Below are 25,718 nucleotides of genomic sequence, written 5' to 3'. Positions count from 1 at the left end.
GGTGTTGGTTTCTGCTGTACCACAGTGAGAATCAGCCACAAGTATACATATATTCCCTCCTTCTTGAACCTCCCTCCCCTGCCCTCATCTCACCTCTCTGGATTGTCAGAGTCCACTTCCTTTTAATTTAAGTTGTGCTCTCTAGCATCCATTTTCAGCCCACCCTGGTGATAGATATTTTCAAGGGTTGGAGACCTAAACTGGAGAAAGAAGATGAGGCTTGGTGTAGATACTAAGGTTGTAACTAAGGCAGGAAGGGCCCTTGATTGATAAAGATGGATTCTTAGTCTCACTGAAGATTTAGAAAACAAGTTTCTGTTTGCTTGGAATTTTTTAAAAGGATGAGACACGTGAAAAAGCTGAAGCTCTGTTGAAGAAGCTTCATGTTCAGTACCGGCGATCAGGCACGGAAGCTGTGCTCATAGCCCACAAGCTGAACACTGCAGAGTATTTAAGAGTGATCGGAAAACCAGTACATCTCATTGTCAGTCTGTACGAACATCCCAGCATAAATCAAAGAATTCAGAATTCATCTGGGAAAGATTATCCTGGTGAGGGCAAAACTCTTTTTGTATCTTTCCATCCAAGGAGAATTATCCTTTTGATTCCCTGGTATCTTGCATTGAAAACTTGGGGTTCTTTTTTAATTCTTTATCTTGAATATCTTAGATATTCACACAGCTGCTAAAGAAATAGCTGAAGTCAATGAAATTAATTTGGAAAAAGTCTGGGACATGTTGTTGGAAAAATGGCTGTGCCCGTCTGCCAAACCTGGTGAAGTAAGTGCTTGCTTTGATGGTGTCTGTTGTTGAGTATGAGCCAGTGGCGTCTTCTCAAAGAAGAGGGTAATTATTTGTCTCGCCATGATATGACTTCTCATTAGAAGTACAGAATCTTAGAAGGAACATTTGAGCATTTTAATACCTTCTGTTATCTGATGAGTTTTAATGAAGTTGTTTACTTTTTCTTTTCCTTTAAATATTATTTTGCAGCTAGTCTATCTTTTCTTTTTTCACTTGCCAGTATTTTTTTAATTGAAGTATAGTTGATACATTCTTCCTTTTAATTGATGATTTCAGATGAACTGTTATATAATAGAAGTGGCCTATGCTTAGACTTTAGGGTCATATGATTTTTTATTTTGAAATAATTTTAAAGGTACAGAAAAGTTGCAAGAATAATACAAAAGAATCAGCTGTGTATCGTCCACCCAGATCTGTCAGTTTTTAAACATTTTGCCACATCTGCTTCTTCATTCTCCCTATAATATGTTTACCCATAACATTTTTCCGAACCCTCTGAGAGTAAATTCCATGTGTCATGCCCCTTTACCCTTAATAATTAGGTGTGTAATTCAAAGAGCAAAGATTTTTCTCTTATTGAACCACAGTATAATTATAAAAATCAGACACAATTTTGATACAGTATTGATAAAATACATATATGTATATGTTTGTATACTTGAATTTATGGTCCATGTTACAGTTTAACCAGTTGTGCCAATGATATTCTTTACAGTAATTTTCTCCTCTGAGACCAGAATCTAATCCTGGATTATGTGTTGTATCTGTCATGTCTGTAATTTCTTTCACTCTAGAACAGTTCCATAACTTTCCTGTCTTTCGTGACACTGACATTTTTGAACAGTTCAGGCTTGTTATTTTGTCAGTGGCCCCTCCCCTTGGGCTTTTCTGTGTCCTCATGATAAGACTGGAGTTTTGCATTTTGGGCAGTATGTTACCTGGGTGGTAAAGTGTCCTTCCCAGGGTATGAGGTTTAGAGGCACATGATGCCTCTTTGCCCAAATAGAGGGTGTGAATTTAGATAACTTGGTTACACTGTTGTCTATTTCTCTCAGACACAGTTACTATATTTCCTTTTGTAATTACTAAGGGAGGTGTTTTGAGACAGTGTAATATCCTTCTCTTCAAATTCCTCCCCGCACCACCCATAGCCCTGACTTAGTCTCTATTGATGATTTTTTACTTAACTCTTTTATCTGTGCTGAGACTTTGTCTTTTTTGGAGGGTGCAGACTCTTTGGTTTGCAAAATGTCTCATTCTGGGTTTATATTTCTGATGTTTCTCATGATTAGATTCCAGTTATGGATTTTTAGCAACAATATTCTATGGGTGATACATTTTCTTCAGTGTATCACGTAAGGAGACACATAATATCAGTTTTTTTAGAAATAATATATAAATTCGTGATGGGATTCAGCAATCCAAATGCAAAATTTTCTGCACTGTTTCTTCTGAGATTTCAGGGAGAACCTAATTAAGGAAATTCTGTAATTCTTCTGTTCACCTAGGCAGGTATCCTTGGAAAAAAATGTATTTGTAAATAAATAGTATAACTGATGTGACATTAGCTTTAAGTGTTTACCAAGAGCAAGGACTATGTATCAGTGGAAACAGAAGAGTTAGAAGCATATCCAGGCCACATAGAATCTACGGTTGACACTCAAACTCCCATGTTTTAACATAGGCATAAATCTGCAACACTAAACTGAAATCCCTGTGAGACTAGAAACTGTATTTATACACCTAATGCACCTTAATGCATTTCTGTGTAAGTCCCCATAAATATATACTGAATGAATGGACAACTCATACAGTTCACAGCCCTTTCCTTTTAAAAGTTACCCAATGAAGGTAAACCCCAGGAGGACAAGAATATTTGTTGTGTTCACTCAGGGAGCCCATGTACCCAGAATTATGCCTTGTGCATGGTAAGCACTCAGTATGTATTTGTTGACCGAATGAATTTGAGTAAACCCATTTTTAAAGCAAGAATCTTCTCATAAAGTGATGAATTACACTAATTTCTTATCTGTAAATGTAATTGTTTTAAAAATCTTTTTTTTCCCCTTTGTTGTCATCAAACATGGAGGTGCTGGGAGTTGAACCCCAGGCCTTGCACACGCTAAGCGTGTACTCAGCCACTGCACCACACCCCCTCCTGTAAATATAATTTTGCATGTTGGACTTTTTCATTTAATAGACTTTCATAAGCTTATGTAGTCAATCAATTTTCTTCTGTTTTTAACTTGTTTATCCACTTTTTCAAAGACACCATCAGAATTGTTTGAACTTCAAGAAGATGAAACGCTACGAAGGTATTCTTCCTTTACTTATTTGTCTACACCCTGTTCCCCAATAGGAATCTTACCAGTGATTTTAAAACCAATGGTTTTAAAAAAGGCTTTCTTAGTATAACTCGGATCAGAACCTCTGAGAAGAATCAGTTCATTGACACATGACTATGAGTGTGTTTAAATATCTCCAGTCAAATAAATAAGAAACAACCAAGATCCAGAGTTTCTGAATCCTCTGTGAGTTCGTACATTTAGCAGAGAATGTACCATGAGCAAAGGAAAACTCTTACGTAGCCAGGACTCCGACCCCAGACTTGTACATGTTCTCTGTCCCTGTCAAGCTAGGCTGGTTCAGATATGGGCCACCAGGATTCCTTTTTCACTTCTAACCGAAGACTGAGACCCAGAAAGGCACACTGGTGTCACGTACTGTAAGTCTGATTGGTAATGGCTTGCTCTCTTGAGCAGACTCTTATCGTTGCTCAAATCAGAAAACATGGTAATCCATTAATAATGCTTGGCTTAGGCATGGGAGAGGGAGTGGTGGCATGCATGCCAGCTTCTTGCCATTTTGATGTAGGCCAAAAGTGTCAATAGGTCGGGTTACTCATGAAGCTCTACACCCTACATCAGCCCTAGAGATCCGATAGTGAGAGAGGATATAGGAAGATAAATCCCAGAAAAGAATTTCTCCTGATCTGGGCAGAACTGGTCTAATACCCCTTCCAGGCTCTCCTTCCTCTGGGCACTCCCTCATCCTTTGTTAGTCCGTCAAGAGCAAGAACACATTTGTCTGAGCAAGAGGAAGCTCCTGGAGCATCTGACCGAAGCAGCCAGCATGGAAAGGCTTAGGGGGAATAGTTCATAGAGAAAACTCCCAAGATGGAGATCCCAGAGAGTAATTCATGGCAATTTCATAACTTCCTGTCTTTTCCCACTGGAATCTCTATCCCTTCTTCCTCCAATTTGCCTGATCCATCTTTCCCTTCTCTTGGGGGCCTGGGGGAAGGCAGGCAGTCTTCCCTGAGTCCCAAGGTTAAAATGTGCCACTAACAAGGTCCTTTGAATTAAAAACTCAAGTTTCCATGTATAGTGGTGTTCAGTGAACTTTGCAGCTATGGTTTGTATTAATTTCTTAACCAGAGAGATTTAAACTATCAGAGGTTGCTTAGCCATTTTCTAGGTGAGAAGAGTGAGGCCTATCTTTTGTGTCTTTATTATCTTCTTTAGCTGTGAAGGAACCCAAGAACAGATTAAGCATCCTTTAAAGGGGAAAGTAAACAGTGGCCTTGACCCATAGCCCTTCAGGCCTTTGTTTGGGCTGTCTGATGCTGTTTTTTATGGATAATAAAGCAAATCTCTTGTTTTGCTAATCAGTCACTAAATTAAAATCTAAATGTAATAAATATTTTTTCAGAGTCCTGTATCTCCTTCTGTCTCGTCCAATTGATTATAGTTCAAGAATGCTGTTCATCTTTGCAACATCAGCCACAACCGTAAGCTCTAAAAACTTGGTTAAAACTCATCTTTGTATCTCATATCTCAGCTTAACACTTTTTCCCCGCGTATTACTATTGACAGATGACTAACATAATGCTTTCTCTGTACTTACTCGAACTACTCTGTCTTACTTTGTAGATGAGGTTTGTAGTATCTGCTGAGTTCCATTTAGTGCTGGCTGCAGAAACATCCTATTTTGCAAACTGAGTGGTACAACTGTTGGCTGTTCCCACGGGTTATCCACATTCACTGTCCTAACACCCTGGTCCAGTGTTAGTCACTCAGTAGTGTCCGATTCTTTGCAATTCCATGGACTGCAGCCCACCAGGTTCCTCTGTCCATGAGATTTCCCAGGGAAGAATACTGGAGTGGGTTGCCATTTCCTTCTCCAGGGGATCTTCCCAACCCAGGGATTGAACCCGGGTCTCCCTCATTGCAGGCAGCCTCTACTGTCTGAGCCACCAGGGAAGCCCCCAGTCACATTCCTAATACCAGGGACTCCCAACCAGCAGGCCTGAGAGAAGTCTCCACCCTGGTCTCCAAGCCCTGCCTGACCTGTCGCACCCCCTCCCCACTAAACTCTTAACTAGTCAGAACTTCCCCTCATCCGTAAAAACATGTGACTGACCTTCAGGCTTGTCTGTATAGGAATGCTCTCTGGGGAACTTTCCCGGCAGCCCAGAGGTTAGGGCTCTGCGCTCTCAGTACTGAAGGCTCAGGTTTGCTCTCTGGTCAGGGAGCTGAGATCCCACAAGCTACAGGGCGTGGTCAAAAAAAAAAAAGTATTCTCTGAGGCAGTTGGAGCTGAGGGAAAGGAAAGATGTAGGTCAAAGGATGGAAGGAAGAAAGAGGGAAAGGCTAAGATGCTAATCGTTTGTCCTTGATGACAAGCTGCGGGAAGGAAATCCCTCTTTCTCTTGGCATCTTAGTTTATCTGATAGTTACCCTGGCAAGTAAGAAAAATGATGTTCCTTGAAAAGTACCAGCTTCAGCTCCCAGCTCAGTCATACAAGTGCCTTTCCCTAAGAAAATCATCACACCACGTTGTGACATGTGGACTTCCTGTTGTGTCACGTAGACATTAATGAATACATTTTGATTAATTAATAACGTGTATGCAGACATGAACTCAGTTATATATTCAGGAGTTGAGGTTTAATAAAATGAACTTTTACTGCTTCATCAAGAACCCTCTTAAGTGGACATCTCTCTTGTTTTCAGTGCTGAAAATGTGAAGAATGCGGCGGCTGTCACAGCCGTTCCTGCCATTTACCCACCAGTGCTTTTGCAGCATGAGTGCACATACTGGGTTGGTCAAAAAGTTTGTTCGAGTTTTCGATGTTAAATAACATCTTATGGGAAAAACCTAACCTGAACTTTTTGGCCAACCGGTATTAACAAAGTGTAAATGGTAGAGTCCATCATAGTATTATTATGAAAGTGGTTCTTACCCTGTTCTTTCTGAAAGACTATGAGGAACCCTTCAGCCCCCAGGCAGGGTCCCATGGAACACAATTTGAGAACCACTGAACCCGCTCCCCCAAGGGCAAACATAGACTTTAATCTTTCTTTCCCCCTGCCCCCGCCCCCCGCCTAATTTGACCATGCACATGGCTTGAGGGATCTTAGTTCCCCCACAAGGGATTGAACCTGAGCCCTGGGCAGTGAAAGTGCAGAGCCCTAACCACTAGACTGCCAGAGAATTCCTGGCTTTAATCTTTTGAAAACCAATATGGCTCATGTCACCTAGGCTGAAGCTCAGTTACCCAGCTAGAAGCCACGGGTGCAGCTCTGAAACCTCTTTGGTCTTACAGATGCTCAGCATGCACCAGCTCACTTTCGCCCACAGAACTCGAGCCCTGCAGTGTCTCCTCTATCTGGCTGACAAGGAAACGGTAGAATCTCTCTTCAAAAAATCCATCGAAGAAGTGAAGTACGTGGAATTTTAAAAATTGTGTTAATAGAAAACGGGTCACCCTTTGGAACCATAGGTTTTAAGCCTCTTAGTTCAGAATATTGCATTAGAGGGGGTTATGTCAACAAGATGCTCTTATCTTGAGAGTCCTTATTCTGGCAGAGAGGAGACAGGCCCTGAAGAACATCTTGTCTCTCTCGAATGTTTGAGACTTTCAGAAACTGAGTGTTTTCTTCATTTTCCTCCAGTTGATTTCTTTCTAATATTTCTTGCCTATGTCTTAGAAGCCTAAAACAGACATGTAATAGACCAGTCCAATATTTCTAAGTGCTGGCTTTTATTTTAAACATAAATGTAGCTAGTGAGGAGATTCCCATTTCCTGCCTCTGTTTTCCAGATCTTACTTGAAATGTATAACTTTTCTGGCATCATTTGAGGCGCTGAATATCCCCATCACGTATGAATTATTTTGCAACAGCCCTAAAGAAGGAATGATTAAGGGTCTTTGGAAAAACCACAGCCACGAACCCATGGTATGTACACTGAGATACCTGCGGTGGCAGCCTCCATCCTCTCAGATGCTGCCTGCCCACCACTCAGATCCCTGAAAGACAGAGCCAAAGAAACCCTTGGTTCCTGAACAGGTTTGCTGCTCTGAGAGCTTTTCTGTTTTCCTCTCCTGGCAGGTGACATAGCAACTTGGAAGTCGCCTTACCTCTCACCCAAAAGCCTAAGGCCTGAAGCCATCCCTTCCTACCAGGGCGGGGTGGTGGGGGGAACACTTCTTTAATCCCCCCCAAGCCTGTCTGTCCTCATCTAGACAGACTGTCCTTGTGTAGGAAGTTTTATTCCTCTTCCTTCTAGTTACCAGTGGGAGTTCAGTCTCTGAGGCAGCTGGAACCCAGGACAGGAAGGATATGGGGCCAACAGGCAAACTGTTCTGGGACGCAAGAAACAAAGGGGGGAGGAGGAGGAGCCTGAGATGCTGTTCGTGAGTCCATAACATCGAGAAAGAAAAATAATTTTTTTTCTTTCCCTAGACAGATGAGGGTCTTCATTGAAATTAGGTAGTAGACACAGGTTGGCTGTAAGCATATTTTGTCTTCAGCTATCCTACCTTTTCCAAAGATGGTTGAATTTACTGGTGTCTTAAAACAGTATGATTTTTTTTTTTCCCCTGCTTCAGGCAGTAAAGTTGGTGACTGAGCTTTGTTTAGAATACAAAATCTATGACCTGAAGCTTTGGAATGGACTCTTGCAAAAGCTTCTTGGCTTCAATATGGTAAGTAAAACTCAGTGCCCTAGACTGCGGTATATTTTAAAGATTTTGCACAGCACCTCCTAAACATTTTGCACTGATACTTGTTACTGAACAGATGTATGCAGAAAATGTTCACTCTTATTTGGTTCATGCCCAACTTAAAGAATATGGCATGAGGCCAGAGAAAGTGTAGTCTCAAAACTGACATAAATTTCATTAGAAACAAACAGAAGATTCCCTGACATCTTTTGATGTTTGTGGATTTATAGGTGACCTTCTCTGGTGACCCTCAGAGAAGATACATTTTCCTGATATTCTTTGTGAAAGTTTCAGACTCCTAGATTGGACTTTGGAATTTTTTATTTGGATAATCTTCAGAACTTTTCTGTTTTATTTTTTCAGATTCCTTATCTAAGGAAGGTTTTAACAGCCATTTCTAGCATCTATCCTCTGTGGCAGGTATGTAGTTTTCTAAAATAAATTTTATAGAATTTAATCTTTAGACTCACTGACCTTGTGACTCACAGGTACCCTGGATTAAGTAGTCAGTTCCTCAGTGAAGCTGCAGGGTTCTGTTCCTTTAAAATGGTGCCTGGACCAGGAATACTCAGCTCAAACTTTGCCTTCCCCAAGACATCACTTCCCCCAGTCCTCTAGGCCTCATGAATCACATCTCCATTTATGCCCTTAAAACACATGGGCTCAACTATAACACTGGTAATGATATAATTTATTTATTTTAAAAACATTTATTAACTTATTTATTTGGCTGCATCAGGTCTTCGTTGCAGCATTTGGGCTCAATAGTTGTGGCATTTGGGCTTAGTTACCCTGCAGCATGTGGGGTCTTAGTTCCCTGATCAGAGATAGAACCCCTGTTCCTTGCATTGCAAAGCGGATTCTTAACCACCAGACACCAGGAAAGTCCTGGTATAAATTATTTTAATCACACATGTGACTGCCCATCTTGGACTTTGAAGATTCCTAAAGTCAGAAACCCTGTCTGATCCATCTTTTCTGAATTTCACGTGTTGTTACATACACAATCACTGTACATATATGTGATACATATATAATACGTGAGTGCTGAGTCACTTCAGTCATGTCTGACTGTTTGTGACCCTACGGACCATAGCCCACCGAAAATATATATTTTATTTTTAGTTTAATAACTTAGAACATATGCTAAGTAAAACATGAAAATTTTCCTTTACTACTTCCCTTCATAATCTCCCCAGGAGTGACTACTGTTCTTTGTTCTCTTCTAGAGTTTTCCTGTTATCATATAAGCAGGTGTATATATACGTGCATGTGTATATTGTGTGTGTGTGTATGTATTCATTTTTGTACATATAAATTAAATCACATTATAGATGAAGTGTTTTTTTCCATGTAACGATAGTATCTTGAAGATTGTTTCCTATTAACACATACAGATCTCCTTTTTTATTGAGATATAATTCACATGTAAAATTTACCCTTTTAAAGTATACAATTAAGTGGCTTTTAGTATATTCACAGACTCACAGATAGAGAATACAAAGAAGTGATTACCCAGAGAGAAACGGGGAGTGGCAAATTAAGGATATAGGACTAAGAGAGAGAACTGCTGTGTATAAAACAGATAAGCAGGACTTCCTTGGTGATCTAGTGGCTAAGGCTGCACTTCCAATGCAAGGGGCCTCGGTTCAATCCCTGGTCAGGGAACTAAATGCCACAACTAAGAGTTCACATGCACAGTGAAGATCAAAGATCTTTCATGCTGCATCTAAGACCCAGTACAGCCAAAATAATAAAAATAGATAAACAGCATGGACATATTACATAGCATAGGAATTATAACCATTATCTTATAATAATCTTTAGTGGAGGATAATCTGTAAAAATACTGAGTCACGATGTTGCATATTTAAAACTAATATTATCAATCAACTATTTTTCAGTTTTTAAAAATATAAAGAAGTATTTTGCAGAGTAAAAAACTAATAATAAATCAGCCAGGATTATGTGTTAATATCCTAAAATATATAGTACGAGGAATATTCTAGAATCTTGATGATCTAGAACAGGGAGCTAGCAACTTAAGATTTTGGTCTTAAGGTCAAGAATATAAGCTCTAAATGTATATGGTCTGTGACTGCAAAACAGAGTTCATAAGATCCCAGACATGAGTTCTTTAATACACGTGTTTCCACAGGTTCCCTACTTCAGCAGAGCTTGGCAGTGTGTGGTTCAGATCCCACTACTTTCAGGTATTTTTCTGTCCCCTGAAATGTTGATAGTAGCATTTTATAGTTTTGTGTATAGACACATTATTGGGTTTGTTTTGGTTTCTTTGTGTGTGTGTGTTTTAGTGTGGACCATTTTTAAAGTCTTTCTTGAATTTGTTGCAATATTGCTTCTGTTTTTTATGTTTTGGGTTTTTGGCCACAAGGCCTGCCGGGATCTTAGCTCCCCAGCCAGGGTTCAAACCTGTGTCGCCTGCATTAGAAGGCAAAGTCTTAACCGGTGGACCACCAGGGAAGTTCCTAAACACATTATTGTTGCTTTTTATTTTCAGCCTCTTGTCCTTTAAGCCCCAGTCAGCTGTCAGATTGTTGTGAGAGTCTCATTGCTGTTCTAGAGTAAGTAAAATATTTTTCCTACCCCCCAAATCAAATTTGTTGCTTATAAAATTTCTTTCTAATAAACATACCTTATGAGTAATGCCTTTTTCCTAGGAAGTTAAGCACACCATGTGATTGAAAATACAATATCTCTATTAATAATTTTTACAGTGTCTACTTTATGTGCAGTGCAGCTAATGAACTTATATTCAGTACGCATTCTCTAAAATTTGTACCTAGTTTTAATGTAAATGTAGAGTACCTTTTGTGACTACTGTAAATCATATAGTTACATCATAGATTTTTAGTCTTCTAAATATTTGTTGCTCAACATGTATAGACTTGAATCTGACAGGTTATTAACTAATTAACATGCTCTCTTGAAGATGTCCAGTTTCAGATGACCTCGACATGATCAGAGTGGCCAGACAGTATGTCCAGTTAGAGCTTCCAGCTTTTGCATTAGCGTGTCTAATGCTCATGCCCCACTCAGAAAAAAGGCACCAGGAAATAAAGGTATCTGACAAATTACTAATCTGGGGCTGCCAAGGAGGTGGAAGGTCTCACATTGCATGTCCCCTGCCAAAGATTGCAGTTTCTTTTCATCAAACCTGTAAAGCATGAGTAGGATAGAAGGTTTGTGTTGGGGTCTAGTGGGACGTATGACTGAAAGATAGATGAAGGCTTATCTTGGAAAGCCTTAAGAGGAGTTTGGACCTTATTCTCTATCAGTGGAAAACAGTGAATTTTCCTGCAAGTGCAAAGTGAAATGCTCAGGCGGTATTTAGAAGGAAGTGATCCACTTGGGCTTGATCAGAAGAGAGAGGGAGCAAGAAGTAAAACTCCTAGGAAGCCCTTGCATTTGGATAGAAATTCATCTCACCTGATGCACGTACAACAGCCTCGTGACTAGGCCAGGGAAGCTTGAGGGGGTGAGTGCCCATAGGAGGCTGGTGGCAACAAAAACAGACCAGAGGAAGATGGCTTGCGTGCAGCTTGGCTTGGTGATTAGTCGTGGAAAATAGAAAAGTCAGGTTGTGTGTGGGTGTCTAACAAAGGCACATGAGCATTCTGAGGACAGAACTTTTAAAAATAGCTCCCGTCCCCTTTATACTATAGAATAAATAGAACAAAGCATTTTGAACTGTTTTACAATGATTTCCCCATGGGTAGATAAGCCAGTTCATAAAGATCTATATAAATGAACATACATATTTTTTATTTGTCACTTGCTCTATTTGTTTCATTTTTTTTTTTCAAAGCCATCTGTGCCTGTCCTTGACTTTCTTCTCTTTTGACTAGTCTAAAACTCATCTGTTGATGCTTTTCAGAGTTTTAGTATTTAAATAGATTCCTTCTAGCACTTAGGATGACAAAATGTTTATTAAACAGCTCTTTGCTGTTGAAATAGTTATTTGTAAAATGCTTTCTCCTTACTTCAGTAATTTTGTTGTTGTTGATGGAGGCAGTCTTTTTTCTGTACTAGATACGCTTTAAGATATTTCAAATGTAAATACGAAAACCTTCCAGGTTTGACAGAAATTAGTAGTGATTATACTTTTCTATTCATTATATTTTGATTTTTTTTTTTCTCCAGAATTTTCTGGGCTCGTGTGACCCTCAGATCATTTTACAGCAATTAGAGGAGCATATGAATACTGGCCAGTTGGTAGGGTTTTCACATCAAGTAAGTGGCAGTTTCCTCTCCCTTTTGTTACGAAAAATTTGTTATTAGGAGGTAATCAATTTCCCCCAAACCAAGATTAAGCTGAAAAGTCACCATCTCCATCTGTTTGTTAATGTATACAATTACGTCGATTTCATTAAAGCCTCAGTAAATTTTTAAAAGTCAGAGACCCTGGGTGTCCTGTTTACTTCTGTGCACAGTGGAAAATCTGTAGCCTTCAATGCTTGTCACTGTGAACAGATTTTCCTCAAAAAAAAAATCCCGAAGTGCTTAACAACAATAACTTTTAATTTATTCACTGTATGCTGAAATAGGCCAAAGCAGTACCCCCCACCCCCCAGCCCTCTCCCTCAAAAGGAAGGCTTAGTCACAGTGCAGTGATAATTAAACATCTAATTGTCAGAAATGCTTTGGTATTGAAGGAGACAACTGGCATTTAACACATTTTGAGTATAATGATACCTGTTATTCTATAGATTAGAAGTCTGGTGCTGAAAAATATCATAGATAAGAAGGAGTTTGGGATTTTGGCAAAGACAAAATACTTTCCAGTGTTGAAATCACACATGATGAATACCAACAACATCACTGAACTCGTAAACTATTTGGCAGATGAATTAAGGTAAGTTGATAAAATTTTTTTTAAACAACTTAATGTAAAAAAAAAAAAAAACCTTAATGTAGAATATCCTAAAATTTATCTTTACTTTGGAGGAAGATATCAAATAATTATAAAGCTATTTGTTTGTAATTAAAGGCTCTGAATATTAAACTGTAGCATCACTACATTATGCATACCATACTGCTAACACATACTCAGAAGTAGCTGTTTTGTAACCCAGTCTCTTGGAACATGAACTTGGAATCAGACAATTAATCAAGCTGCCTGAAATCCCAAAATAGGTATCTCACAGTCCTACTCTAAAACCCAACATTACAACTTTACTCCTTAGACACTTGACTAGAGGCAATGACAACATCATTTTTGCTCAGCTTATCTAATTTTCCAGTACCCACAAGCTTAGAAATAGTATCCCTTGGGATGGTGTTGGGAGCAGATTTGGAAATCAAAAAGAAGGGCAAAATGAGTTGACACTGAAGAAAGAGAAAGCTCAATCAGGACTGAAATGTTTCCGGATCCATCCCTACATTTGTTTGGTCTAACTGTGCTGATCCCTGGGAACTGTCTCTTTCTCAGTACCACGCCATGGATTTCTTTTTCTTTTCTTTTTTAAATTTTTATTTCTTATTTGGTTGCACCGGGTCTTAGTTGCAGCATACAGGATCTTTAGCTGTGGCATGAGGGATCAGCATGTGGGATCTTAGTTCCCTTTCCAGGAATCAAACCCTGGTCCCCTGCATTGGCAGCATGGAGTCTAAGCCACTGGAGCACCAGGGAAGTCCGATACCATGGACTTCTTTCTGCTTGTTTACCACCTGTGATCCAGCCATAATTACAGGTTGTCATTTATGAACAAGTAATATTTTTTGAGGTAACGTTGATATATATACTAAGCTGCACGTGCTTTAGGTGTGTCATTTGATAAATCTTGATGTACACCTGTGAAGCCACTGCCATAGTCGAGATGGCAGACCTGCATATCACCCCCACATTTTCCTCATGCCCTTCTTCTTCTCTTTGGTTTCATAGTTTAGATGACGCTTCAGTCTTTATAACTGAATATTACAAGCATTGTGGGAAGCCCATACCACCAGGCACCACTCCCTGTGAAACTCTGAAGGTAAATCTGGCCCGAGTTACTGGGTTTTAACCTGACACCATTTCTATTTCTAGGGTCTTGATATTGAGCCAGCCGGTTCTGAAGATAGATGTATTTTTATGTGCAACTGCCTGTATTTTCACAGTTCACTCTTTGTGTGACAGAGGCCCAGACTCGGAATCAAGAGGCCTTGGTTCCACTCTCATTTGTGCCAGGAAGCAGCCATTTGGCCTCAGGCCAGTTGCTGGACCTGAGTGGCCCGTGGTTTTCAGATCTGGCCCTCCCAGCCTTTCAGGTGCTCTCAAGAATCACGACTCCTTGCGGAGTCTTGTTTTTAATACAGGAGCAGGTGACAAACCAAGTTTTATTGTATTTACTTATTTGGCTGCACCTCGAAGCTTGTGGGATCTTAGTTCCCCACCAAGGGGCTGAACCCCGGGCCCATGGTAGTGCAAGTGCAGAGTCCTAACCACTGGATCACCAAACTAGATTTCAAAGCACATTGATGAATGTTGTGCTGGAGTTTCCATCAGTTTTATTTCTTTTTCTTTAATTAGCTAAGACATATATGTCCAGTATAGAAAAACAAAAATCTGCAGGAGAAAACAATAATAACGAAAAAACTGAACACTTGAAATCTCAGTAACCAGAGATAAGATCACTGTTAACATGTTCATGTGCATTCTCCCAAATGCTTTTGTGTATAAAAACCGCACATAAGTCATTTTTAGTTTTGTTCTGAACTTAAGTATAAGGTAAAATTTTTCATTTTGATCTTGTTTTTGTAGTTTTAGTAAACATAATTAGGTTATTGTGGTTTTTTCTTCCATTGGTCCAGATCAAGCATATTAAAATATTTAGCCTACATTTTGTTAACATCCATTAGTAACTTCCTTTGTTCATTTCCAGTCTATTGTGATCAGTGGCATAAGATTACTTTTTTCAAAAAGGGAGAGTATTGATTCAGGAGGCAAGCTTGTGGCCCTTAGAATCTGTCTGTTTTTCTCTGATCATAGTTGTCTAAAATGCAAAATAACCTCATACATAGATTTTTAGCAATATAGTTAAGCCTTTTCTGTAGTTTGTCAAACAATTTTCTATTTAAAACACTGACACTCATAAAAATGCTTGTGTTTCTTCCCATTTAGATGTTTAATGGATCCTAATAGATCAAAGTTTTTTCAAGAAGAACAAGAAGTTTGGAATCTGTTAATAACTGACACTATTTATTACAGTTTTTAAATTGTGCAATCTGTGTGCAATAGCTATTGTCAAATATTCCCCAAGAAGTAATAACTAAGATGCTTAATAACAGCAGAACTGCCTGATAAACAACTCATGTCCCAAATTAATAAATCTTTTCCTTGCCAGTTACGTGCATAACTTGTAGAGACTCTGTTTTTTGGTACTCTATATGAAGAAAAGTATTTTGCTCTCCCAATAAGTAAAGCAACTGCTTACATCCTTCTCTTCCACCTATGTAAATAAGAATATCAGTCTCTTTTTTTTTTTAAGTCTTTTTTGAATTTGTCACAATATCGTTTCTGTTTTATGTTTTGGTTTCTTGGCCACAAGGCGTGTGGGATCTTAGCTCCCCGACCAGGGATCAAACCTATGTCACCTGCATTCGAAGCTGAAGTCTTAACCACCGGACCGTCAGAGAAGTCCCAGAATATCAGTCTTTTTAACTGATAGTCATTCAAGTAAATATGTCTATAATCTTTGCTGCCGTGTGTATCCATCAGTGGCCAGCCAGATGTACAGAAACCACTCGGAGAAGGATTGAGTGTCAGGAACTGATTACAAAGGTGTCAAGAGGACTGAAAGGCAAAAGGGAGATGAAGAAGGGGCACTGGAGAAGCCGAAGGGAAGGGGCTATTAGCCTAACATCAGAACCTGCCTTTGGGGACTTCCCTGGCGGTTCAGTGGTGAAGACTCAGTGCTTCCCATGCAGGGGGCTCGGCTTCCATCCTTGGTCTGGGAACTAAGATTCTGCAGCAGCACATAAAGTGGGAAAAAAAAGAGAAGAAGCTGCTTTGGCTCTGAGCCGGGGGTGCTGCTGTTCCAGAGACTGAGCCTCCTCCCCCTGGCACTGCTGCCCCTGCAGCCCTTGCTTATCCTCCGCTAGTGCTGCACTGCCAAGCCCCCCTCCAGTAGGGAAAAAAAACCAGCAGCATTTTGCTTTCAGCAACCTTCTAATTCCCGTGCCTGTGCCAAGAAATGACAGAGCTAAACAGAAGCCATCTGGCAAGGAGCCTGAGAGATGAAGGCTGCAGGCTGTAAGCCCCTGGCAGGACAGGAAGGAAGCTGGCTGGAAGGGCTGCGTGAAGCTGCAAACCTTCCACCCAGCACACAGAAATGTTAATCACACTTCTTTTGGTTCTACTTGTGAATAAACTGGAGCTGATAATACTAGAATTCATTTGCCTTTGTTTGGCTTGTTGAGAAAAATATTTCTGTATAGGAAAGTCAATGTAATATGATTAAAAACATGGGTTTTGGATAAATAACAAGTCTGGGTTTGACCCCCCCCTGGTTCCATCACCTACTGTGATTTCCAAAGGTCTTCACGAAACCCTATTCCTACCAGAAACAGATGTCTCCTTTACTGCATCCTCCCAAAAGGTGGGCAGTTATTCTTTTTAAAACTTTTTGCTAATTTGATCAGTGAAAATGGTGTCTCGGTATTTACGTTTGTATTTCTTTAGCATCTATGTGATTAATCCTTAAGAAAACTGTAATTATAAGGCTGAGCTCACAAGTAGGGCCTGTGATTGTTATTCTTGGGCATAAATGTGCAAGGAACAGAAGGGTCATGTGGTGGCACTAGAACGTAACAAATGGAAATGACCGTTCCCACTTCATCAGCAGTCCCCAAGCTTTTTGGAACCAGGGACTGGTTTTGTGGAAGATAGTTTTTCCACAAATGGGGGTCGGGGAGTGGGTGTGGTTTCGGGATGATTCAAGCACGTTACATTTATTGTGCACTTCGTTATTATGCCATTGTGATGTATAATGAAGTAATTACATAGCTTACTATAATGCAGAATCAGTGGGAGCCCTGAGCTTGTTTTCCTGCGCTCAAGCAGTAATGCGAGCCATAGGGAGTGGCAGTAAATACAGATGAAGCTCCACTTGCTCGCCCGCTGCTCACCTCCTGCTCTGTGGCCTAGTTCTTAACAGCACCTGCCGTACTGGTCCATGGCCCAGGGGGCTGGGGACGCCTGCACTTCCTGGGCTCAAGCTGGGCTAAAAAGGATTTCCTTCTCCATCTTAACACTGGTTTCATTGTTCAGAGTAAAGTTCTGGATGTTAACTAGATTTATTGTGGTGATCACGTCATCAAATATACAAATATTGAGTTATGTACACCTGAAACTATTATTACATGTCAGTTATCTGTCAATACAATAAAATAATTTTAGATTAGGAATCATATCAAGTTGGTGGCAGATGAATAGACATGCACACAAGTTCTGATAGGGAGCAGGTTAGCTTTTTTATTTTTTAAGCTTATTTTATTTTTCGGCTGTGGTGGGTCTTCGTTGCTGCATTCAGGCTTTCTCTAGTTGAGGCGAGCAGGGTCTACTCTTCATTGCAGTGTTTAGGCTTCTCATTGCAGCCGCTTCTCTTGTTGAGGAGCACAGGCTCTAGGCACACAGGCTCAGTAGTTGTCATGCAAGGGCTTAGTTACTCCTCAGCATGTGGAATCTTCCAAGACCAGGGATCAAACCCCCGTGGCCCTTGCATCAGGTGGTTTCTTAACCACTATATCACCAGGTAAGCCCACAGGTTAGCTTTTAATATGCCCATGAAGTGGTTTTTTGCTATTGGGCTGGAAGAAGCACAAGCTGGAATCAAGATTGCCGGGAGAAATATCAATAACCTCAGATATGCAGATGACACCACCCTTACGGCAGAAAGTGAAGAGGAACTAAAAAGCCTCTTGATGAAAGTGAAAGAGGAGAGTGAAAAAGTTGGCTTAATCATGGCATCTGGTCCCATCACTTCATGGGAAATAGATGGGGAAACAGTGGAAACAGTGTCAGACTTTATTTTGGGGGGCTCCAAAATCACTGCAGATGGTGATTGCAGCCATGAAATTAAAAGATGCTTACTCCTTGGAAGAAAAGTTATGACCAACCTAGATAGCATATTGAAAAGCAGAGACATTACTTTGCCAACAAAGGTCCATCTAGTCAAGGCTCTGGTTTTTCCAGTAGTCATGTATGGATGTGAGAGTTGGACTGTGAAGAAAGCTGAGTGCCGAAGAATTGATGCTTTTGAACTGTGGTGTTGGAGAAGACTTTTGAGAGTCCCTTGGACTGCAAGGAGATCCAACCAGTCCATTCTGAAGGAGATCAGCCCTGGGTGTTCTTTGGAAGGAAAGATGCTAAAGCTGAAACTCCAGTACTTTGGCCACCTCATGTGAAGAGTTGACTCATTGGAAAAGACTCTGATGCTGGGAGGGATTGGGGGCAGAAGGGAAAGGGGATGACAGAGGATGAGGTACCTGGATGGCATCACCGACTTGATGGACATGAGTTTGAGTGAACTCCGGGAGATGGTGATGGACAGGGAAGCCTGGCATGCTGCGGTTCATGGGGTTGCAAAGGGTCGGACACGACTGAGTGACTGAACTGAAATATATTTGAATTTAAGTTCAGATACATAATTAGGATCTTTTTTTATTATTATATCTATTGTATTTTTATTAGCCATGACCATTATTTTTATTTTCCACTCATCTCCGTACAGCCATTCTCCATCCCCTTCCCTAAGCATATTCTAAAAACTCAGGCTCAGTGGTTGTGGCTCGTGGGCCTGAGAGCTCATGGGCTCAGTAGTTGTAGTACACAGGCTTAATTGCTCTGAGGCATGTGGAATTCTCCCAGACCAAGGATCGAACCCGTGTCCCCCATACTGGCAGGCGGATATATCCACTGCACCACCAGGCATGTCAGTAGACAAAGATCTTGATGAAACTTTCAAAATTTTATATTCTGGGACTTCCTGGTGGTCCAGTGATTAAGACTCCATGCTTCCACTGCAGGGGTGCTGGTTTGGTCCCTAGTCAGGGACTTAAGATCCCCACATGCCCATGTAGCACTGCTCCAAAAATTATATTTTAAGACAAGAAACATTGAAACGAAGCTATCTGCTTGTGTTGGCCTCCTCCCTCCCCTCCAGTATGCACTGTGCATCATTATGCATTAACCAGACCTACCCTGTGGCAGAAATACCCGCTCAGCCATAAAACCCAATTTTTCTTCTGGCACTAGCCGTGTAACTAGAAGATACCATTCCTTTCTCAGTCCTATAAAGTGTCATGATGACCCACCACTCACATTGTATGTGCAGATATCTCCAGTGAGTGCTATGTAAAATGCCAATATATTGGTTTCCTTATAGTGATTGGTTCAGTACAGACTGGTCAGACGACCTGGGAAAATACTGGGCCACACCTAATGGAATTTTTTAACTTAAATACTTATGACCTTATTGATGTTACTAGCTATATTATATGTATTTTGCCTAATTCACAAGATTATTGTTTCTTGCATGGCCATATGTGTGATTGGTCCTCAGATAAAATGAATGATGACTAGGTGACTTTGAGATGATGGATAATATTGTTCTATAAGATCAACGATTGTAATAGTGTAGCTCTAGATATGGAAAGAAGCAACAGAAAGAACCATTTTCTAGACCATAGCAGACCAGTAAGAGGTAGTGCAGAGGCCTTTGGTTATAGTTAATAGGGCCTAGTCCAGTAACGTCTGCGTGTGTGTGCTCAGTCATGTCTGTGTGTGACCCCATGGACTGTAGGCCCCCAGCTTGTGTGTGTGAGTGTGTGTGTATATGCGTGCTCAGTCATGTCTGACTGTTTGTGACCACATGGACTGTAGCCCACCAGGCTCCTCTGTCCATGGAATTCTCCAGGCAAGAATATCAGAGTGGGTTGTCATTTCCTTCTCCAAGTCCAGTAGTAACACAGCACCCTGCCCCCTAAAAAAAGGAAAAAAGGCCCATCAATGAAATCCACACCTGACCTGGAAATGAACATTCCTAGCATTGTGGGACAAATTGGTCACAAAATACCTTCCAAACCTTGATTGCAATTAAGACGGAAAGAAAGGAGTTATAAAATAAAGAATGGTGCCCACCATCCAGTTCTACAAAAATCAAGTCATTAACTGCTATAGTCACTTACCTACAACACACCCTGAAAGGAATTCAGGGCCAAGATCAAGCTGATCTCTGTGCTCTGGGAAAACTGGCAGAACTGGCCCTCAGATTGTTAGATATTTTCAGGAGAGAATTTTGTAAACCCAGTTTCTCATCTTCCTATACTTGAAAAGGCACTAAACTTGCTATGGTGTCTGTTCCTGGTAACTAACCGCAACCTTCTACCAGTATGTCTGATAGATTTCATGTCCCCCTTCACTGAAATCACATATATACTAACCTCCCCCTTACCTCTTTGGAATCGCCCTCAGAGCTATCTGAGTCACTGTCTCCCAACCTATAATCCTTAGGTTAGTTGGAGTAAAATTTTTCATTTCTTTCTTATACTATTGATTTTTTTCATCAAATACTCTCTAGGAAGATTTTCTATATTTAAAAAAAAAAAAAAGAAAAAAAAAGGTTCTCCTTTAAGACTTCCCTGGCAGTTCAATGGTTAAGACTGTTTCCACTGTAGGAGGTGTGGGTCTGATCCCTGGTCAGGAAATTAAGATCCTGCAGGCTGCTTGATGCAGCCAAAAATTTTAAAAAAGTAAACAGTTCTCAGTAGATCTACCAGGAAAAGGCACCCCTCTTTGGAGGGTCACATTCTTTTTCTTAATTTGGCTGCACCAGGTCTTCGTTATGGCATGCAGGATCTTTAGTTGTAGCATGCAAACTCAGCCATGTAGTTCCCTGACGAGCGGTGGAACCCAGGCCCCCTGCCTTGGGAGCACAGAGTCCTAGTCACTGCACCACCAGGGAAGTCCAGGGTCACATTTTTTAAAGCACAGTGTTTAAAAACTGGGTCTCAGTTGCAGCCCAGTATTTCCTGCCCATATACACCATGACTTACACGTGGATCCAGTCCACCTACCTTTCTAGCCTCAATGTTCCCACTCTTCCCCTTTGTCTGGCCAGCCTCTCCCCTTCCCCAGTCACTTACTAGGCCATAACCATATTTACTTCCTTCCCAAAACTATTAAAAGTTAACCTTTGTCACCTTCTCTATTGATCATCTCGCTATTCATTAATTTGTCCCCAAACCTTAGAACTGTGCCTCATGTAGGAGACTTTTAATAGGTCTGTATGAGATAAGTAAATTTTGGCTACCCATTTTTCAGGGTAAAATTCCTTCCTTGAATGTTTCATGGTCACATGCACACATGAAGGCACCTCATTACACATAACAAAAAGAGAAATTTAGCAACAACTAAATAAGTAAAGACTATATTTAATTTTCGTGACTCATGCACAGTCTTTCATCATCTCTAGCTTTGCATGAAGTGGCTCATTGCCAATCCTTTGACTAGTCGGAGTCAAGAATCTAATTAGTGGGGCACTCAGCTTGCCCTTCTTAAGGATGGAAAAGCTGGTCTGACAAGATGGAAGATATTCAGTCTTCGTACTGTTTCTTCTGGGGCCCAGAGATTTGGAATCTACTTGCTGTGCTTATGTAAGCACATTGGCTGCCTCCCCTGGGTAGTTTTTGACCGAGCTTTAAGTAAGAGAATAAGACCAAAGAGTTTGGGTGAACGCGTCCGTCCAGATGGGAGTAGCCAAGTAAGCACACACATGTCCTTAAGATAGCCAATGGGTTCTTTTTAGTTGAATGCTGGTGCCCTAGATAAAATAGGCTAGTGGTCCCCCAACTTTTCTATGGCATGCCCTTCAGTTAAAACGTTTGAATATGTACTCCCAATGTATATTCCTTTAGTAGAGGTTTTGAAAAGAGGAAATATGAACACATTCAATATCTTCTAATAACCTATCATGGGGAAAAACCTAAAGCTATATACCTGAAACTAACACAATATTGTAAGTCAACTATAGTTAAATTTTTAAAAAGACAAAGAGGGACTTCCCTGGTTGTCCAGTGGCTAAGACTCCTCACTCCCAATGCAGGGGGCCTAGGTTTGATTCCTGGTCAGGGAACTAGATCCTGTGTGTCACAACTAAGGCCCAACACAGCCAAAAAAAAAAAATAAATATTTTTAAGAGAAAAATAAAAAATTGAGATTAATACTTTCTCCCTATATCCAATGGATTGTCCTGCACACTTCATATTGGAAGCCTCTAGCATAGACAACTTTACTTTGCAGTACTCTTAATATTGAGGTGTAATTTACATATGATAAAGCACACAAATCAAAGTTGGGTTACTTTTTCCCTATGTCTACAGCTGTACAACGATAATCCTTATCAAAATATAGAGCATTCTAACATACCAGAACACCACCTGGTGCCCCCTCCTAGATAGAGCATATTTCCCCCATTAATAACCATTGTTCTCTCCTCTACCATCATAGATTATTAGTTTCACCTGGTTTTGAACCTTCTTTAAGTGGACTGTTACAGCATCTACCCTAGAGTCTGACTTCATTCCTCAACATTTTAAGAGTCACGTATATTATTTTTTATAGCAATAGCAGTAGTTCATTCGTTTCCATCCTTGTGAGTATCCTATTGTATTAATGTACCTTTATTTATCTATTATCTCTCTCTTTTTTTTTTTTGGCCAGACAGCATGTGGGATCTTAGTTCCCCAACCAGGGATCAAACCCAGTCCCCCTGCATTGGAAGCTTGGAGTCTTAGCCACTGGACTGCCAGGGACATCCCTACCCATTCTACTTGCTTTTTTCTTGTTTGTGCTGGGTCTTCATAGCTGTGCGTGGGCTTTCTCTGGTTGTGGTGAGCAGGGGCTACTCTTCACTGAAGTGCACGGGCTTCTCATTTCATGGCTTGTAAGGAAACGGCAACCCACTCCAGTATTCTTGCCTGGAGAATCCCATGGACAGAGGACCTGGCAGGCTATAGTCCATGGGATCACAAGAGTCAGACATGACTTAGTGACTAAACCTTGTTATAAAACACAGGCTCTAGGCTCACAGGCTTCAGTAGTTGCAAGATGTAGGCTCAAGGGTGCGTAGGCTTCAATAGTTGCAGCATGCAGGCCCAGTAGTTGCAGCTCTTGGACCCCAGAGCACAGGCTCAGTAGTTGTGGCACACGGGCTTAGTTGCTCCATGGCATGTGGGATCTTCCCGGACCAGGGATCAAACCAGTGTCCCTGAACTTGCAGGTGGATTGTTATCCAGTGTACCACTAGGGAAGTTCCCCATTCTACTCCTGACAGATATCTGGGTTTTTACCAGTTTTTGACAATGATGAATGAAGCTGCTGTGAGCACTCCTGTACATGGCTTTGATGGACAGAAGCCCTCATTGAGAGTTTCCCTAATGGCTAGAGAGTACCCCCCACTTGCCACAACTAGAGAAAAGCCCATGCATCAATGAAGACCCAGCACAGCCAGAAAATAAATAACATTAAAAAAAAAGAAGAAGAAGAACACTCACTGACTGTGGGTGTGTTTCCGGGAGTGGAAGTGCTTTAGTAAACATTGCCAAACAGTCTTGCCAAAGTAGTTATACCATCTACACTCCCTCCAGCCATGTGTGAGAGATTACCCCACATCCGTGACAAGACTTTGAATCATCAGTCCTTTTAATTTTATTATTTTTATGTATTTTTAAAATTTGTATTGGAGTTTAGTTGATTTACATTGTTGAGTTAGTTTCAGGTGTACAGCAAAGTGTTTCAGTTATACATATATGCATATTCATTTTTTCAGATTCTTTTCTCATATACGGTATCAAAGATATTGAGTAGCGTTCCCTGAGTTTTACAGTAAGTCCTTGTTGGTTATCTATCTTATATATGGTAATGTGTATAGGTTAATCTCAAGCTCCTGATTTATCCCTTTCCTCCCCATTTCCCCTTTGGTAACCATAAGTTTGGTTTTGATATCTGCTAAGAAACACAAGCTGGAATCAAGATTGCCAGGAGAAATATCAATAACCTCAGATATGCAGATGACACCACCCTTATGGCAGAAAGTGAAGAGGAACTAAAAAGCCTCTCGATGAAAGTGAAAGAGGAGAGTGAATAAGTTGGCTTAAAGCTCAACATTCAGAAAATTAAGATCATGGCATCTGGTCCCATCACTTCATGGGAAATAGATGTGGAAACAGTGTCAGACTTTATTTTGGGGGGGCTCCAAAATTACTGCAGATGGTGACTGCAGCCATGAAATTAAAAGACGCTTACTCCTTGGAAGAAAAGTTATGACCAACCTAGATAGCATATTCAAAAGCAGAGACATTACTTTGCTGACTAAGGTCAGTCTAGTCAAGGCTATGGTTTTTCCTGTGGTCATGTATGAATGTGAGAGTTGGACTGTGAAGAAGGCTGAGTGCCGAAGAATTGATGCTTTTGAACTGTGGTGTTGGAGAAGACTCTTGAGAGTCCCTTGGACTGCAAGGAGATCCAGCCGATCCATTCTGAAGGAGATCTGCCCTGGGATTTCTTTGGAAGGAATGATGCTAAAGCTGAAACTCCAGTACTTTGGCCACCTCATGCGAAGAGTTGACTCATTGGAAAAGACTCTGATGCTGGGAGGGATTGGGGGCAGGAAGAGAAGGGGATGACAGAGGATGAGATGGCTGGATGGCATCACTGACTCAATGGACGTGAGTCTGAGTGAACTCTGGGAGTTGGTGATGGACAGGGAGGCCTGGCGTGCTGTGATTCATGGGGTCGCAAAGAGTCAGACACGACTGAGCGACTGAACTGAACTGAAGTCTGTTCCTATTTTGTAAATAAGCTCATTTGTATCATTTTTTAAAATTAGATTCCGCATATGGTATCATATATTTTTATTTCTCTGTCTGACTTACTTCACTCAGTATGATAATCTCTAAGTCATCCAGTTTGCTACAAATGGCATTATTTTGTTCTTTTTAGGGCTGAGTAGTATTCCATTGTGTATCTGTACTACATCTTCTTTATCCATTCATTTGTTGATTGGCATTTAGGTTGCTTCTGTGTCTTGGCTATTGTAAATAGTGCTGCAGTGAACACTGGGGAGCATGTATATCAGTCCTTTTAATTTTAGCCATCCTGGTGGGAGACCTTGCAATACTCTTGATGAAGTGGGAGAAAATGCCAGGACAAACATCTTGTCTTCCAGTCTGGTTTATCTCCTCTCGCTTTTCCACTTGAGATTTATGGATGAGTTAAATCCACAGTGTATCTGTACATCTCAGAGTCCAGTGGCCATCATTCAATATGATCTCAACTGGGAAGCATGACAAGATTCTAAATCTGAACTCACAACAGCTAAGTCTTACCATAAACTTTAGAAAAGATTAAAGAGCTACTCAGTGGGTTTTTGTTTTCTTTCTGTCACTCTTTAAATATCCCAAAGCAACCAGAAAACAAGGATTTGTGCTTTTCGAACAACCAAGGCTTAGTGTTTTTTAGAGGGAATAAAGACATTCCTAGAGCAATTTCTCATTTTGAACTCTCCTTCTGACATCCATAGGACCAAAGAATACAACCTCTAAACTGACTTTCTCTTGGTAAGTAGTCCTACAGCTTGAGAAAAAAGGCTTTTTTGAGATATGGTTCACATACTGTACAATTCACCTACTTAAAGTATACAATCCAACACTTTTGAGTACATCACAAATATATACAACTATCACTACAGTCTTCCTTGGTGGCTCAGATGATGAAGAATCTGCCTGCAATGTGGGAGACCTGGCTTCAACCCCTGGGTTGGGAAGATTCCCTGGAAGAGGACATGACAACCAACTCTAGTATTCTTGCCTGGAGAATCCCCATGAACAGAGGAGCCTGGTGGGCT

The 25,718-nt window shown here is 40.7% G+C and overlaps 1 protein-coding gene across 1 annotated transcript in view; it reads left to right on the top strand.

The window, feature by feature from the left end:
• KNTC1 (kinetochore associated 1) overlaps positions 1–14,953 on the top strand; it is a 65,740-nt gene extending 50,787 nt beyond the window's left edge. The window contains exons 49-63 of the mRNA XM_052654808.1: positions 341–551; positions 670–779; positions 3,072–3,118; positions 4,515–4,593; positions 6,412–6,530; positions 6,910–7,045; positions 7,699–7,794; positions 8,176–8,232; positions 9,971–10,025; positions 10,334–10,397; positions 10,766–10,895; positions 11,977–12,066; positions 12,543–12,688; positions 13,718–13,808; positions 14,936–14,953. Of these exons, the coding sequence (XP_052510768.1) occupies positions 341–551; positions 670–779; positions 3,072–3,118; positions 4,515–4,593; positions 6,412–6,530; positions 6,910–7,045; positions 7,699–7,794; positions 8,176–8,232; positions 9,971–10,025; positions 10,334–10,397; positions 10,766–10,895; positions 11,977–12,066; positions 12,543–12,688; positions 13,718–13,808; positions 14,936–14,953 (1,449 nt within the window). The remainder of the gene's footprint in view (positions 1–340; positions 552–669; positions 780–3,071; positions 3,119–4,514; positions 4,594–6,411; positions 6,531–6,909; positions 7,046–7,698; positions 7,795–8,175; positions 8,233–9,970; positions 10,026–10,333; positions 10,398–10,765; positions 10,896–11,976; positions 12,067–12,542; positions 12,689–13,717; positions 13,809–14,935) is intronic.
• The last annotated feature ends 10,765 nt before the right edge of the window (positions 14,954–25,718 follow it).

This window comes from Budorcas taxicolor, chromosome 17, assembly GCF_023091745.1.
Source record: "Budorcas taxicolor isolate Tak-1 chromosome 17, Takin1.1, whole genome shotgun sequence".
Classification (NCBI taxonomy): Eukaryota; Metazoa; Chordata; class Mammalia; order Artiodactyla; family Bovidae; genus Budorcas; species Budorcas taxicolor.
Note: the sequence above shows the minus strand (reverse complement) of the source record. Positions and strands in the feature narration are given on the sequence as shown.